The 16,845-nt window shown below is 33.0% G+C and overlaps 1 protein-coding gene across 1 annotated transcript in view; it reads right to left on the minus strand.

The window, feature by feature from the left end:
* Pkc53E (Protein C kinase 53E) overlaps positions 1–16,845 on the minus strand; it is a 154,695-nt gene that overhangs the window by 37,066 nt on the left and 100,784 nt on the right. The window contains exons 8-11 of the mRNA XM_035349877.2: positions 16,074–16,214; positions 7,843–8,016; positions 3,468–3,559; positions 165–227 (exon numbers count right to left, since the gene is read on the minus strand). Coding sequence (XP_035205768.1) covers positions 165–227; positions 3,468–3,559; positions 7,843–8,016; positions 16,074–16,214 — 470 coding nt within the window. The remainder of the gene's footprint in view (positions 1–164; positions 228–3,467; positions 3,560–7,842; positions 8,017–16,073; positions 16,215–16,845) is intronic.

Here is a 16,845-nt window from a genome sequence, read left to right on the forward strand (position 1 = left end):
ATTATTATCAAAATACGAAATAAACGGCAATATTATAAGCGGAGTCTTTTGGCATTTCATTTCACAGATGTTTCATTAAATCTTTATGCAATCTTTTCTTATGGTAAGGCGTTAAACATTTAAATATGGAAAGTAATACAAATATTATTTTATCTTTCTTTTACCTGTACACTATTCCTCGGTTATGAAGGAAAAACATTCCAATAGCTATTTCCGCTGCATAAAATCTGAAAAAGATTTAAAGTATGTACTATTAATGAAATATTGCAAAATGTTTGTTTTAAAATGAAACTTTAGAATTCAAAGCGCAGTCTAAATATTTCATTAAATATTTTGTCTCTTAAAATGTAGACTGTACACCATTATCATACTAGAATAAGAATTTTAATTTTTAAGTTATTTTACTTAAAAGATTAAATATTCTGCCTTAAATCATAATGCCTTTCGTCGCTAGGATGCGTCCAAAAAAGTATGCAAAACTATGTACTGCTTGACAACGGTTTCCAAAATGCTCGAACATCTCAGCACATCATTAATAAAGTTAACTAGAGTAGCAACTATTTTACGTGAACGGTTATACAGGATTATTATTTCTCCTATAATGGAGAAAAGAAGTAATGTCTTCTCTTTGTTCTTATTTAAGATATATGTTTCGTTTACTTCATTCTAATGTCCGAAAACCTTAGCTTAATTTTGAAATCTTAAATTCTTAAATCTAAGCTCTATTTTATTTTAAAAAGATTCAATCTTTAAGTTTACGTAAATAATTTATTCATACAGAGTTTATAATTTGTTTCCTACAGTCTGATAATTATATCTCTCCAATGCTCGTAATTTCACTTCAAGCAGAATCTTGCTCTTCCTTCTATAAGAGTTTTCGTAAATACACTATTAGCCATTAAAATTTCTACCCCAGGAAGGAGGCACACCACACACGTGAAATTATCTGACAGATAGAACATACTGTGATGTGCCAATAATAAAATTTTCAGAGTATTAATGCAAAGCAGGCGGCATTAGAGACACCTACAATGTATATAAAACCACAGATTTGACGGCAGTTTTCTCATACTCAGTTTGCCTCTGAATGCTGCTCTAGGCTAACAAAATTATTGTAATATCTCGTGTAAAAAGAAAAAGTGCCCATCAGGACGTGTCTGACTTTGATCGAGAAAGAATTGTAGCCTACCGAATTTCGGTTTATCGTACTGCAATACTGAGGCTCGCGTCAGTCAATTCTAGACTGTCAGCAGAGTATAGAATTGACGGGTCCAGTACAGTCATATGGAACGCCGTGCAGGATCGCAGTGACTCCTGATCACTAACAGCCGAGAAAACAGACATTTTATTCGCATGGCCACAAGGAATCATACAGCCACGTCACGAACTTGAGACAAGAAATGGAGACGTTTGCAAGACAAGTTTTTGCTTGAACAGTTCGATGACGTTTGCAGCAACATGGACTGTCATCACGGCTAACATGGCTTTTAATGGTGGCCTTCAACGCCTTCTTACAGAAGCGCCTTTCAGTGATGTTATCAATGACGAACCTGAACACAGGAATGGCGTCACATCATCTTAACAAACGAATCCCGGTTCTTTGTACAGCACCATGATGACCGCAGCCTTGTTTGGCGGCATCATGGAGAACACACATTGCCAGCTTGCACTGGACTTCGTCCTACTGGCACATAGCTGGAGTGATGGAAGGGAATGCCATAGAATACACGTTTCGATAACTTCATGTTCTCATTCCCGGCACTTTGAACAGCAACCGTTACATTTCTAATGAGCTAAGACCAGTGACTCTTATCTATCTTCGAGGCCTATCTAACACGTTATTTCCGCAAGACAACACCCGACTGCATGTTGGGCGTACTGTCCTGACCTTTTTCAGTACAGAAGGCATTCCACTCTTGCCCTAGCCAGCACATTCTCCTGATCTGTCACCAAATGAAAACGTGTGGGCAATGGTTGCCGAGGAATTGACAAGCCACCACACACCATCCATTACTGTTGATGAAATGTGGCATAGTGCTGAAGCTGCGTAACTGCTTACACCGTACAACATCTGTTTGACTCCGTTTCCAGGCAGATAAACGCTGTTATTGCTGCCAGAGGTGACTGTTTTGGATACTGATGCCCCAAAATCTATATGCCAAAATCTCCTATAAATTTAATCACCTGTTCTGTCCGCTATAATTTACATGCCCAATGAATATCATTCTGTTATTTGCATTCCTTCCTTGTGTAGCAATTTTAATGGCCAGTAGTGTATAAATAAAAATGTTTGAATATTTTTTATTCGGAGCTCATACTGACGATTATTATTCAATGCCCTAGTTTTCCATTTACTTTAATTTGGAGGTTAGTTTATTTTTTTGACTTCATTTTTAGTATTACATGAGTTACTGTTCCATAATTTTATTACTTAATTGAAATATGCAGAAGGCTTTAGGCATCATTATTTTCTGCAGGACTTTTAAGAGTTACTAGGTTTTAGAACACAGGAATTAAAACTAGAATGTGAATACTGCTGATGCAAATAATTCGAAAGTTTTATAAATTCTAGACCAGTGCTTCTCAACCTTTTTTTGGTCCGCGAACCGGTAAAATTTACGAAACCATTTCTCGGATCTTTGGTTCCCTCCCCCCAAAAAGAGTTTTACAAGGTATTCAAGTGTAACTATATAAATAATTATTATATATCAGTATAATTGTCATATATAAGTAAATAAACCTTTGAGAAAAATCGCAAAAATTTATAAAAAATAATCACAAAATTCATTACATATAAAAACAGCGGTCCGCTGGGCAAGCGGTTGAGAAAAAACTCCATATGTCACCCTCTTCATGTCACTTTTCCTTTGCTCAAGTGGCAATGGCTGAAAAAAATCGGACCCACAAATACAACTTTCGTTGCACCACGATAGGTTCCCTAATGCTAATAAACATAAATTAAACAGACAACAACAGACACGTTGAGAAAGTTCGAGCTAATGATAACATACATAGTTTCCAGATTTTAATATTTTTTTTTAGTAAACGACGGTAGGGATATTGTTATAATGCTTCTGAATTTGGAAGGACTGGCGAATAGTGTTTGTGGACCAACGGTTGAGAAACACTGTTATGTATTAATTTCTAATAATTTAATGACAGCTCTAGTTAAAATTCTACAGCAGTAGTTTTTTAACTTAATTATATTCAAGAAATGTTTGCACTGGATGCAAATGCAGCGTAACTCATCTTTAAATAGCCATGCCGATAATCATTTATCAATTAAAATCACGTCATAATTATAATCAATAACATTTATGGTAAATAACGTAGACCTTTCGTGTTGCGGCGAATAAAATGTCTGCCCAAATATTTTATAATTATAGTGCAATAAATACCTATTATGTATGTTTCGTTCTGTATTGTGTAACACAAAAGCAACATTTTTTACAATTCAATTTTCTTACACTGCGACTGGTTCCTTAAACTTCCCGCACTGCTGTATTTGAAACATAAGATCACCTCCATTCACGTATTCCATCACGAAATACAATCTGTCCTGAAAAACATGATGGAGATCATTAGAAAATTAACGATTTATAGAATAAACATTTTGCTATTTTCAAGTATCTTCAAAGCAGTTGTTTAAGACAAATATAGACTTCAACTACTTTTCAATATTACGTTTGTCGTCTAAATTGGAATTCATCAGGAGAATATAATTTACTCTAATAAATAACATCATGCGTATCAATGTCTTAAGAATAGATATCTATTTCAGATTCTTTAAAATTGATTAAAAGTCAAACCACAAAAATCAGCGGAATATTTTCCAAATTTTCCCAGTAAAATTTTCATTGTAAAGTTTCTTAGTGCTTTTCTATAAAATCAAAGGCAGTCTAAAGTTAAATTTGGTCTTTCTAATTTTCAAAATTATGCCTTTTTTTTTACTAAACTGATTCCACTAAATTCCGAATATTAATTAAAAGCAACGCTGTCAGTTGTATATATGATTACTATTAGAAAAATTTAAAGTATCATTTTACTGATGAAATGAACTTTCAGCTTGTGCTACGAATATCATTGCTTTCCAATTTGGGTTTTCCGAAAGTTATTAAAATTAAATTAAAGTGTCAGTCAACATTAACTAAAAGCTGATAAAAAAACATGAGATTTCATCTTCGTAGAATGAAACACAAAATAATCTTTACCTTTTATAAAAAGCAATATGAATTTTCAAATTAAACTTCTGCCTCTCTTTTATATCAGTAACGGATGCCATCAACGAAATTGTGAGTACTAGTGACTTATTCAGTGCTGTGCATATTAATAAACTGATCATGGTCACAAAGATTGTAAATATTATAGCTATTTATAATCATATTATAATTATTCCGTGCATTTAAAGTGGATTGTTGAACAAGTGGAATTTGCATCAGTTGTTTTTTTAAGATGCTGCGATTTTCTAATTTTCGAAAAGATGCAATTTTTTCAGTATTTGTTTGCAAGCAATAATTCTTGTATTCTTACAACAGTACCTAGATTATTTAATATATTATGTTATTTATCAGGATATTTTGTTTAATTTTAAGATACCAGAAAGACTATATTCTTCTGAACTTTACTAACTAGAATTCTAAGACAAGTAAACGCAAATTGAGCACGACGTCCAATTTTGATTTTGTCAATATTAGTGTCACAAAAGCAAAGGATTTTGACGACTAAATGGTTGAAAATATTTTATTAATGGAACAAAAAGGAGTTATTCGAAGAAATATAAAAAAATAACAGCATATTTGGCCGCAAGTAATTTTACTAAGTTAAAGATCCTATATATTATCTTGTTACAACAATCAAAATGAAAAAAAATTTAGAATTTTAGAAATTCAGCTTTAAACGACTATCTCAAGCTTTAAGACACAAAAACACGCCGAATAAATACTGATTCAGAAGTCAAACAACAAAAATCAGCGTTAATTCACAAAATTTTCACAGGACTAGTTTCGATGGTTTTACGGAACCATCATCTTCAGCTGCAAAACCGCAAATGAACAAGATAGGAAATAATGTTTAGATAAGATAAGAAAGCCTGGACAAGAATAAGCAAGTGGCGCCATCTGTTGGCGAAACCAGAACTAAAACATAATTTCTCTAAAAGCCGAAGGCAAATTTGGATTGGAATTAGGATCGTTAACTAGAACAGAAAGATTTTTATGAATGAGAAATGCCTCTAGAAAATCCAGTTCTCCAGTTCGAGTCGCGTTTCAAGAATTCTGTTAAATTGCAAACTTGCCTTACTTCGGTCCGTGATAAGGGATACACGTCAACAATTGTCCAAAATTGAACATGAACTCTATAAGCTTCATCTGGAACTCGCTAAAACATATCCAAAATTCACTGCCCTTGAACAAAAGTCTTGGTCTAGAACGGAGAATGCAGTTAACCGTCATAAAAACACCCTTGCAGTTAAATTCGAAAAACTTCTTTTACAGTCTTCCAGTTCAAGTAGTTCAAAAAATCTTCCCATTGTAAACATCAAGCCAATAGTTAATATTTCTAATGTTAGTCTTTCAGAAGAACAAGAGAGAATTCTAAAATATAATTTTAACTTCTCACAAACCTGTAAACCCTCGATTCCAAAGATTTTGGCTCCTATCGAAAAAGCTTTCAAGTTCAGTAAAGTTTCAGATTCACAGAAAGAAATGATTAGGCATCTTATCGCTCATAATGTGAAATTCAATAATAAACCTTTGAAACCAAATCTAACTGCGAGAGAAAGAGCTACAATGCGCGAGATTCATTCTAACCCGGATATTGTCATTTCAAAGGCCGACAAAGGTGGCCAGATAGTCGTCATGGATAAGAACACTTACATCGATGGTGTCACTAAACTCTTAAACGAAGGACCATATAATCCGATCCCTAAAGATCCTTCACCTTCGGACTTATCCAAAATACAAACTGCGATCAAATCTTCGCAAATCATTTCAAGCAACTTAAAACATTCGCTTATCCCATCTGTTGCGAATTGTGCCAGATTATATGCTCTTCCCAAAATTCATAAAAGTGGTATTCCTTTCCGCCCTATTGTATCAAATTTAGGTACTGCCTCGTATCCATTAGCTAAATATTTAGTTTCTAGATTTTCCACTCTATTAGACAATAACATTTACACCATAAAAAATTCAATAGAGTTTGTAAAAAAGGTTAAAAACATTTCTCCTCGTAATTTACTCATGGTTTCTTTTGATGTAAAATCATTATTCACCAATGTCCCAGTAGAGGGTGCATTAAGATGTCTAGAAACCAGACTTCGCGAATTTCATTTCTCTTGCATCGAAATTGATGAGCTAATTTCTCTCACTCAACTCTGTTTGAAACAAACACATTTTGTTTTCCAAAATAAATATTACAAGCAAACTGAGGGATTAGCCATGGGAAGCCCCCTCAGTTCCATCCTGGCTGATATCTACATGCATTATTATGAATCAAAATTGTTTGAAACTTTAAACTTCCCGGCATGGTTCCGCTACGTAGACGATACTTTTACCCTGTTTGAAGGTAATAAAGATGATTTAAATAGAGTTCTTTCAACAATGAATTCTATTGATCCTGCTATTCAGTTCACTTTTGAACTTGAGACTTGCAATTCTCTTCCGTTTCTCGACATTCTGGTCACACGTAACACATCCAACTTCAGTACTACAGTTTACCGTAAACCTTCATCGGTTTGCCTTCCACCACACTTTAAATCATGTCATCCGACTAAACAAAAGTTAGCTTCATTTTATTCCTATGTTTTCCGTGCTCTTCAAGTTTGCTCCTCCAAACTAGCCCTTGATGAAGAACTAAATTATTTAAAAGCAATAGCTATTGACAGGGGCTTTTCACCCAACATTATTAATCAAGCAGTTAAAAAATTCTCATCTCAACACACTAAAAGCCACACTCTTATTTTAGGAGATTATAAAAATTCTGTTGTCATTCCCTTCTTTCCATCAATTAGCTATAAAGTTGCACATATTTTGCAGAAATTTAACTTTCGGGTTGTTTACTCTCCCATCAATAAAATTCCAACTTCTATACTGAAGGACCCCATTCCGGATATGAATTCCTGGGGTATTTATAGGATTCCTTGCCAGTGCGGTTTAATTTACATTGGCCAAACTAAGAGAGCCTTAAAATTTCGCGTCAAAGAACATGAGGCATATGTTAGAAAAAAGGAAACACAGAAGTCTTCTGTTGCTCAACATTGTTGGTCCGAAAATCACACTTTCAATTTTTCTGCTGCCAAAATTATTCAAAAAACATCTTCCATTGGAGAACTGGATTTTCTAGAGGCATTTCACATTCATAAAAATCTTTCTGTTCTAGTTAACGATCCTAATTCCAATCCAAATTTGCCTTCGGCTTTTAGAGAAATTATGTTTTAGTTCTGGTTTCGCCAACAGATGGCGCCACTTGCTTATTCTTGTCCAGGCTTTCTTATCTTATCTAAACATTATTTCCTATCTTGTTCATTTGCGGTTTTGCAGCTGAAGATGATGGTTCGGTAAAACCATCGAAACTAGTCCTGTGAAAATTTTGTGAATTAACGCTGATTTTTGTTGTTTGACTTCTGAATCAGTATCTCAAGCTTGTTTGGGAAAAATACCACAAAGTTAAAAATTTCATAATCTTATGTCAATTTACACAGAATTTGAATATGCTAAACAATTAAGCACAGACTGATGTAATGATTTCAACATAGCGATGCAAAAATTTCTTAATTTCTGGGAGAAAGTGCTTATTTATTAATTAATACTTTGACTAATGGTAAGGGCAATTGAAAGAATTAGTTACCATCGTTTGGAAGCATGAATGAAGTTGCACCAGAAAAGGAGGTTTATTGGCAAGGGCAAGTACTCTTTTCTCCACCATTGCACATTCTACATCATCGTCTTGAATAATGATGTCTTTCTTTAGTATTTTAATAGCATACAATTCATCTGTACCTTTGCGCTCCGCAAGCATTACCTACGAATTATTTTTAAAAAAAGAAAAGAACAAAATCCTTGTAATTTAAATGCATTAACTTTTGTGCTTGAGATATTACTGATCTCAAGCTCACTAAAAACCATTAATTACAGTTAAACTACAAAGCTTTGTTTCACTTACAGTTTATCAATTTGCAGATAAATGCTCTGTATACTGCTGCTGGCCATTAAAGTTGCTACACTATAAACAAAAACGGCAAATTTGCATGAAACCTACTATACACTGGGATATGGAATTGATCCCAGTATATAGTACTATGAACACTGGGATATGGATATGGAATATCCAGCACATTAGCAGGTATAAGTAACGCTATCTACATTGTTCTTAAACGAGAATATTGTACAGCGGGTTTCGCCTTTAGAAATCGCATTTGCAGGTTAGTTGTTTGCGTAAAGGCCTCATAGAAAAATAAACTTGTCGAAATTCGACATAGGCAGGACGGATCGAGACTGCGGTTTATCATTCCTCCCCATTGCTGCTCGTACTAGTCGAACTTTTATGACTGTTAGGCGCATATAGCATCGATGGGTCCACAAGCACCATATTAAACGAAATGCAGGATCTCAGCAGTCCGGGCCATAAACGCTCGAGACACTTGTTGCCCTCTCGGTCTTACGGTATCGTACAACTAAGTCGTGTACCCTGAGTCATGAACTGGGCTCGTAAACAGGACTACAAGTGCGATACATGTCGTCGCACGGACAGTGCGACTACTTCTGCAACACCACAAGTTCTCAGCACGGCGACGATTGGGAAGCCGCAGCAGAGAGAGGTTCGCCTACAGAGGTGGAAGGAACAATAACATTAGACACAACAGTGGCACCACATCATCATTTCAGACGAATCTCAGTTCCGCGTACAACATCATGATAGAAATGTCCATGTATGGAGACAACGAGAAGAACGAATGTTGTCAGCCTGCATCAGTTCATCGGACGCATCATCTATGGCAGCAATTCTCAACCGTTTGACTAACGTGTACCACTTAAACAAAAATTGAAAACCTTTAGTACCACCACTATGAAGTACTACTACCACCACCTTTCTTGAAAAAAGCTCAGATCGCATAAATTTACAAGTGTTAGAGAAAAAACTCAATCAAGATGTTAGTTTTTAATTTTTGAATTTAACAGTTAAAAATACTTTGTTTCTTTGCGTACCACCTATTTTTTTCTTGCGTACCACCAGTGGTACGCGTATCACCGGTTGATAACCCCTAATCTATGGTGTTGATATGGGGGGCTGTTGGAACGTCCCCTGTTACCTCTTTTTCGCATAGCCGAAAATGTGGACAGTCGCTGCTAAATTTCTGACGTGTCAAGGCACATTGTTGCTCCCTATCTTCAAGGCCTAAATAATGCCATCTTTAATTAATAATCCACTTCCGCATGCTATCCGTGCCCTCTTGACCTTCCTTAATACATGGGGCATTCTACTGTTGCCCTGGCCAACCTGTTCTTCAGATCTCTTCCCGATTGAGAAATTTGGCCAGGGATTAGCATCAGACGGCCCATGACCACTCGCCAAATACTACGACTGACGAACTTTGACATAGATTTGAAGCCGCATAGAATAACGTACGGGAATCATTCATCCAAACTCAGCTCTATTCGGAGCCGACTCACAGGCATTGCTGCTGCCAGAGGTGGCAGCTCTGTGTACTGAATTCTGCATGCTGCGCACACCGAGCCATCTGCAAATTTAATCATGTCTTCCTGCTATTATATGTAGAATAAATACGATTCTGTTATTTGCTTTTCCACAATGGCTTTAAACAATTTTAATGCCCAGCAAAGTATATTCAATAGAAAAGTTCATTATCCATTATTTGAACACATTCGAAATATATTATACTTATTAAACGGAACACGCAATTGTACATTCGGCAAAAACAGGTTAGCAGTCTCTCCGAAATTTCTGAAAAATTAATTAGTTGCTGAATTAACAAAAGATGACTCAAAATCAAATTTGCCTGTCTATGTCTAGAAAAAGAAGAAAAAAAAAAGGAATGTAACAGACCATTAACTTCTTAACAACAACTTTGTCTTTTGGAGATGAAAATTAAGTTATAGAAAAAAGTATCATGTTTAGTCAGAGTTTTCTCACTCTTGCAACAGCCAATCAGTACACCCACAGATTCACCTACTTGTGGTTATGATAACTCCATAATGTAACATATTACCTTCAACCTCTTCCATTACATTCAACTTCATTTTCCTAGACTTTTTTTCAAAGTGGGACTTTCTAACTGCAATTTTATCTATCTACTCTTTGTTTATCATTATTTTGTGATTTTCGAAAATTTCATTTTTAAGGTTGTTTTCTTTTGCTATTTATTTGTGTGTGCCTGCAGTTTATTTTGACTCACTGTCTTAGATATGTTTATAGACAGCCTAATCTACGCAACTGAAACTTTTATGATGCTTATAGAAAAAAAGCAAAATTTTAATTTAGAAAAGAACTGTGTTGTACTTATGAATCAAAGTCATTAATTATTTATTCTTTATTTTTACGTAATTCTTATTTTTACTTATTTTTTGTCTTTATTAGATAGAAATCAATTGCTGAAAATAAATAAACTGGTAAATCATTTTTTAATACTTAAAAGTCTCGGTTAACTCTATTTGTTACAAGCGTGATCTGTGATAAATATGTAAAAATATTTTTTAATTTGTAAGTTAGACGAAACTTAAGATTGCAAGTTTTCTTAGGAAATATACTTTTAATACTGATTATTCGTTAACCAGCGTAAAAAATAGACTCCCGTCAAGATTCAGTACTATAGAATAGTTCTTATGAATAATAAAACTTTAATTTCTGAAAAATAAAACACGTTTCTTAAAATATCAGTTCGATTTGCTATTTAGTAAGTCTCAGTCATATTTTTTAAACTGGCGACCAAACGCACTGAGTTTGAAATCTTAGCTTCTTCTAAATATCCTAAAAGTCAGCACATTTTCGTTATTTATTTTAATGTTTCTGATAGAAGAGATCGTACTGTTGAGTAATCAGTAACGATTGATTTTAATAGCACTGATTTTAGTATTTATTGATTTCAAATTATCTCTTATGTTACTTCACTGACAATTTAATCGTTATAAATATTAATTCTTTTCGTCTATTGTTTTTCGAATTTTTTGCCCAGTTCATATATAAATTTATTATTGCTTAAACCAGTTATTGATAAAAGGTTGACATTAAAAATAATAACATGAAAATAAAATGCATTCCAATATTCGGTATGTATTTTAATCTTCCTGCATCTGTTCTTGTTACAAAACCAAATTCTTATTTAGCCCTTTTCTGAACTTAATTTAAGTCAACTGCATCTTTTTAGTTGATTCTTTTATAACAGTTTTTCGTACATGCTATAAGCTAAGTTTTGCTTCAAAGTTTTCACCATGTGCTTCACTAAAATATCAGAGTGGTGAAATAGTATTATCCTTTTTCAACTGCCATAAAAATAAACTGTTTTCACAAATAATAATACTAATAATATGTAATAATTTTTCACACTATGATTAATTTTTTCTCTGGCATTTATAGGCAAACCCATATACATGTATGAAAGGAATTCATTTTTAGGTCTTTTACTAAAAAAACGAAAAACCTCTTAAAAGTTTGCATATATTTAATTTATTTACAAATTAATTGTATATTTTGAAATGTGTCCGTAGTGTGCTATTTTATTTGCTCATTAGCAGCCTAACCGTAAAATACTAGTAGTTCAAGCTAGGTTCGTTTGTAGGAGAACGTGCTGGTTGCATGGGCGTTTTCGCGGATTTCTTAATATGTAGCGAGGGTATAATCCAGTTTTCATCAGAAAAATTTTACAAAGGATTCCTTTCTTAAGACAAATAGCCCTAGAGTGATTCGCCATAATCGAAATAAAACAAACATTTTATTTCATCATGTTTTCCTCTTTAATTTTTGGGACGAAAAGAACTGCTAAAGACGGAAGTTTTGGTCTCCACGTCAAATATAAAAGCCAACTGAAAAAAGTCTGCTCATAAACATCTCTACCAAAGTTAAACTGTCCTTGAAAGATTTCAAACAGTAAACAATAAATTCAAGCCAAGTGAATTTTGATTTATTACTAGCTGACAAAATTTGAAATAGTTTAAACGCAATTGGGAAGAAACTGGAAAATTAGGTAAATTCTTGCCAGCATCCAAATGCATTAAAATTGCACACTATTTAGCAACACCTGATAATTGTTAAGTGACGTCTCCATTAAAAGATAACATTTTTTTAACCTTTCTTACACCTTTTCTATCCGCCATAAACAATTCTCTCCACACATTGTGTGGACAAAGTTCATGTTTCCACAAAAAAGGTACTTATGCGCAGATTTTACTTTAACCAATGTTTTGACTGATATAGATTTTTAATGCGTTTATTGATATCAAAAGAGATCGACATAAAACCCTCTTCCTCAGAAGCAAAAGATATTTGCTCCTGATTCATTAATCACCCTAGAAATCAATAAAGTATTGTTTAACACCTATGTCAATCTAATATTGCTTTCTGTTTTTGCTAATTATAAATTTCACGTTGTCATCTTCCTTATTCAATTATGCAGTATTCTTCTTTCCACAACTTTAGTGCCATATTTTACAGAAAACTTTTACTAATGAACTTAATCACATTTAAACCCTTAGACACTTATTTTTAAAGATTTATAGCAAGCTATATTTTTATGGTTAATTGTCGCACTTCGTGCTAAAATCATTACATTACTCATGTTTACCTTTCCCACGAAGAAATACATTTTTCATGTACATAATACCCCTTTCCCACGAAGAAACCATTTGAACAAAAAACGCTAGAAATTATTATCGTATTATAAATTACACAGGCTTGATACATCATTTTTAAGAAGACGGAACAAAAAAATAAGAATACGGGAAAACGCTTAATCTGTAAAACATTGTAAATTAGTGACATACTGTGAACAAATAACATTTATTGCTTTCAACATGAGTACACTATACTAAAAATATTTTTAACAACAAAATCGTAAATATTATTCTTAGCTGAATTTTGCTTCAGCGAAAAATATTTTTCATTGCTTAAAATGTGTTCATATCTTGCATCACTTTCCAGTTTGCTCATAAAAATACTTTTTCTTTTTTTAAAAATTCGTAAATCTAGATGAAGGTCAGCACTATCTCTTTCTCATTTTTTTCTCCTTCCTCTATACATCTTAAAAACTCATACTGAAAACTAACCTTAAAACTAGCAGGATAAAATGATGAAAATTTAGCTTGCAACGAAGCAACTTTACGAAAGGACATTACGAAATAACGAGGACGCTGAACTCAATACGTGTGAAGCGTTACAGCATGAACAGTACTGCCACATTTCATAGTCCAATGAAGTGGCGCTACTGATTAATATGTACTTCGCTTCAGTTATTTTTTTAAAGGAATCAAAATGTTTCTATTAAATAATGTGTTTTCATATTGCTACAGAATCCTAACTTACAAATAATTAGTCCAAAAAACTATAGTTTGAAGAAACCTGGATGCGAGAAATATTATTCACAGCGACACTCATTCGGGAATAGAAATGGCGAAAGATTCATACATCCAAAGAATGATATATCGAGGTTATAACGTAATAAATTTAGATTTACAAGTTATTTCGACTTGTAAATCTAATTAACCCGACTTCTAATTTTCATGTCTGACTTGGTAAAAATTGAAATTGCTCATTATTTTGTGTTTCTTTATTTCTCAATTTATTTTTTTATTTGAAAATAAGTTGAAAGTATAGAAATTATTTTGTTTTGTAACAGGTGAAAACATTTGAAACAAGCGACGGCAAATAACTGAATAAATACACAAATTTTTGTCAAAAACTGCTGATAGTAGTACGTAATACTACTATAATTATTGTACATAATACTACAATATTTCTGACCCCTTTCTCCATTTAACACACTTAAAGAAATATGTATAATATAAAAACTATATTATTAAAAACTATTATTTTTAAGAACCTGTTATAAGAACAGGTAATGGTAAATTTTAATAATTTTTACCTGTTATAAGAATATGTAATTATAAATAATAAATTCGGGTGAATTAATTTTTCTGCAACAAAAATAAAAATAGGAGAACAGTAGAATTTTAAGAATATTCACTTATATTCTTATATTATTAAGAATAAATATAAATAGGGTTTGGGTTGGGTTATTCAATTATGGCAAAGCACACGGGGGCTATCTGCCTAAAGGGAGGGATGCCTTCGTGGAGGACTTTCTAAGGGAAACTGGCTCGTATACACCTTACACATGGGGAAAACCACGAAAACGCCCATGCAGCCAGCCCGTTCGCGGGATTCTAACCTCGGACCGAACTACCAGTGTTCAGCGTCTTTACCGCTCGGCCTCTGGTGGGCAAATATAAATAGGAGAAGAATTTTAAGAATATTCACTTATGTTTGCATACTGAATATTATCTGCGCATATTTTTTATATGAGTCAAGTTGTGTACTATCGGTTTAATAAAACTTTAAGACGAATTCAAATTTTTTGTCTTGACAGTATTTTGACTTCAGAATTGAAATATTGTGATTCACTGGGCATAAAATTATTTTGATAAATTTAAGCTGTTTGCAAATTGAAACTAATTACTGAAATCAGGAACCGAATTTTTACTCAGTTCTTTTATTTTCCAAATTTCGAAAAATATTTCTAATCTTTTTCGAAATTTGCCGCTGTAGGGAAGAGGAAGTCAACAGCAACTGTGTAATAGTTCTCTAAGTAAGCATAGCTTTACATCGGACTAGAATTAAAAGTAACTGAATGTTAGATGTTAGAATGTTAAACTAGAATTAAAAGTAACTGAAAAATCAAAATACATAGAATTCTCTCGCTTTGTTTTGACAAATCCAATAAACATTAAACGGAGGAAAGTTTTGACGCGCAACTTATCAGCTCATAAGTATCAAAATATCAAAGCTCATATCGAACTTACGAAGAATAATCAAAATGTTCGTAGACTAACGAAATAAATTTGATAGATTTAAATGGAATTTTTACATAATGTTTTACACAATCGCACCTGATCGCTTACATCAAACATTAAAAATAACCACGTCCTTTACTATTAAAACTTATCATCAGCGTTCATAATGCAGTAACTCATTAACTCTGTTAAAATATCAACTCTTCTGATGCGCAGAATCATTAATTTCATTGACCGCAAATGATTAAATCTTCTGCAATGACCACAACCCATCAACTTTGAAAACTACGTGTTATGTGTATTAAAGAAGAGTTCTTATTTTTAAAAAAGAGTTTTATTTACAAATTAGATTTGTTTATATGTTTTGTCAATTATGGTACAAACTGTGAGGATTATGTAAAAGAGTTTATGTGAGGATTATGTAAAAGAGTTTATGTGAGGATTATGTAAAAGAGTTTATATGAGGATTATGTAAAAGAGTTTTTGTTTTCAAATTAAATTTGCTTTTTTGTCTTTCAAGTTATGGTACAAGACGCGAGAGATATGTATCAAAAGGAAAGGATACTTTCGTGGAGGACTACTGGCTCATATTTATGCTCCATATGCTTTAAATCATGAAGGCACACATGCAACCAGCCTATTCGCTGAAATTTGAGCCGGATAAAACTGCCATTGCTCAGCGATTTTCTCTTGCTGACCAACTGTGAGCCACCGATAACATTAGGAAAATTACATTTAATCTTATCATGAGTTACCAATACATCATAAACATATTAAAAACTTCTAAGACAGATATTTTTCTCTTAAAATTAATTAACCTAATTTTTCAAAACTTAATTAATATTTCCTGCATTATAATTAATCATTAGCCTAATGTTTTAATGTCTTAAAACCCTCATTAAAAACTTCCTTTCATTAATAATTAACCATTTCATAATAATCATAAATTAATCCTTTCATAAATAATAATTGATTAACTAGTGACCGCAATTCATTCCAACAATCTAAAATTAAAATTATAATAAACTTTGATAAAAATATTGCTAGAGTGAAGCTTACCTTACCGAAACTGCCCTTTCCTAGGACCATGATGAAATTAAAATCGGAAGCCCTGATCACATCTTGCTTGCCCATATTATGTGGAATGTCAGTAATCGCAGAGATCTTTTCTGATTTCTTCGTAGACATTGAGATTCTCGACTAAAAAGATAAAACACACACAGATAATACAAACTAAAATGTAATTTAAATGAAAACTAATTCATAAAATGCAGTTTTTAAAGGAGTAAATATAATAATATTGTATTCAATATTAGGAAAATTTAGTGTCTCTTTTCCTGTAATTTAAACCTCATATGAAAAAAAAAAGAAATTAGAAAGAAAATGTGTATTTTTAATATCTTGCGAAATTACTAAATTGTAATATAGCTTATGTATTAGTAGCGAGTACAATTCACAAAAACGTTGCATATAACATATTTATATATAGAGTAACATATATAGAGAGTTGTAACATATGTGTATATAGAGAGAGATAGAGAAGGATAAGGTTAAAAATATTCAAAGCAAAATTCCAACCTTGTAAAGACATTAGGTATTTTTTTTTTTTTTTTTTTTTTTTTGGGAAGCAGAAGAAGTGAAAAATGAGCAACGCTTTCACCGGAAATCGAATCATGGACCTCTGGAATACGCGCCCATGGTGCAGACCACCACACTACGAAGGCATGATAAGAAGGCGGGAGAAATACCTTATATACTCCGCTTTTAAAGGGCGACTGGGGTTTTTAGGGGACCCAATCGCCAAATCCTGGGTGTTCAGAGCTTAAAAAAA

The sequence above is a fragment of the Stegodyphus dumicola genome, chromosome 3, assembly GCF_044657685.1.
Source record: "Stegodyphus dumicola isolate Sdum_Otavi_A_Nest chromosome 3, ASM4465768v1".
Classification (NCBI taxonomy): domain Eukaryota; kingdom Metazoa; phylum Arthropoda; class Arachnida; order Araneae; family Eresidae; genus Stegodyphus; species Stegodyphus dumicola.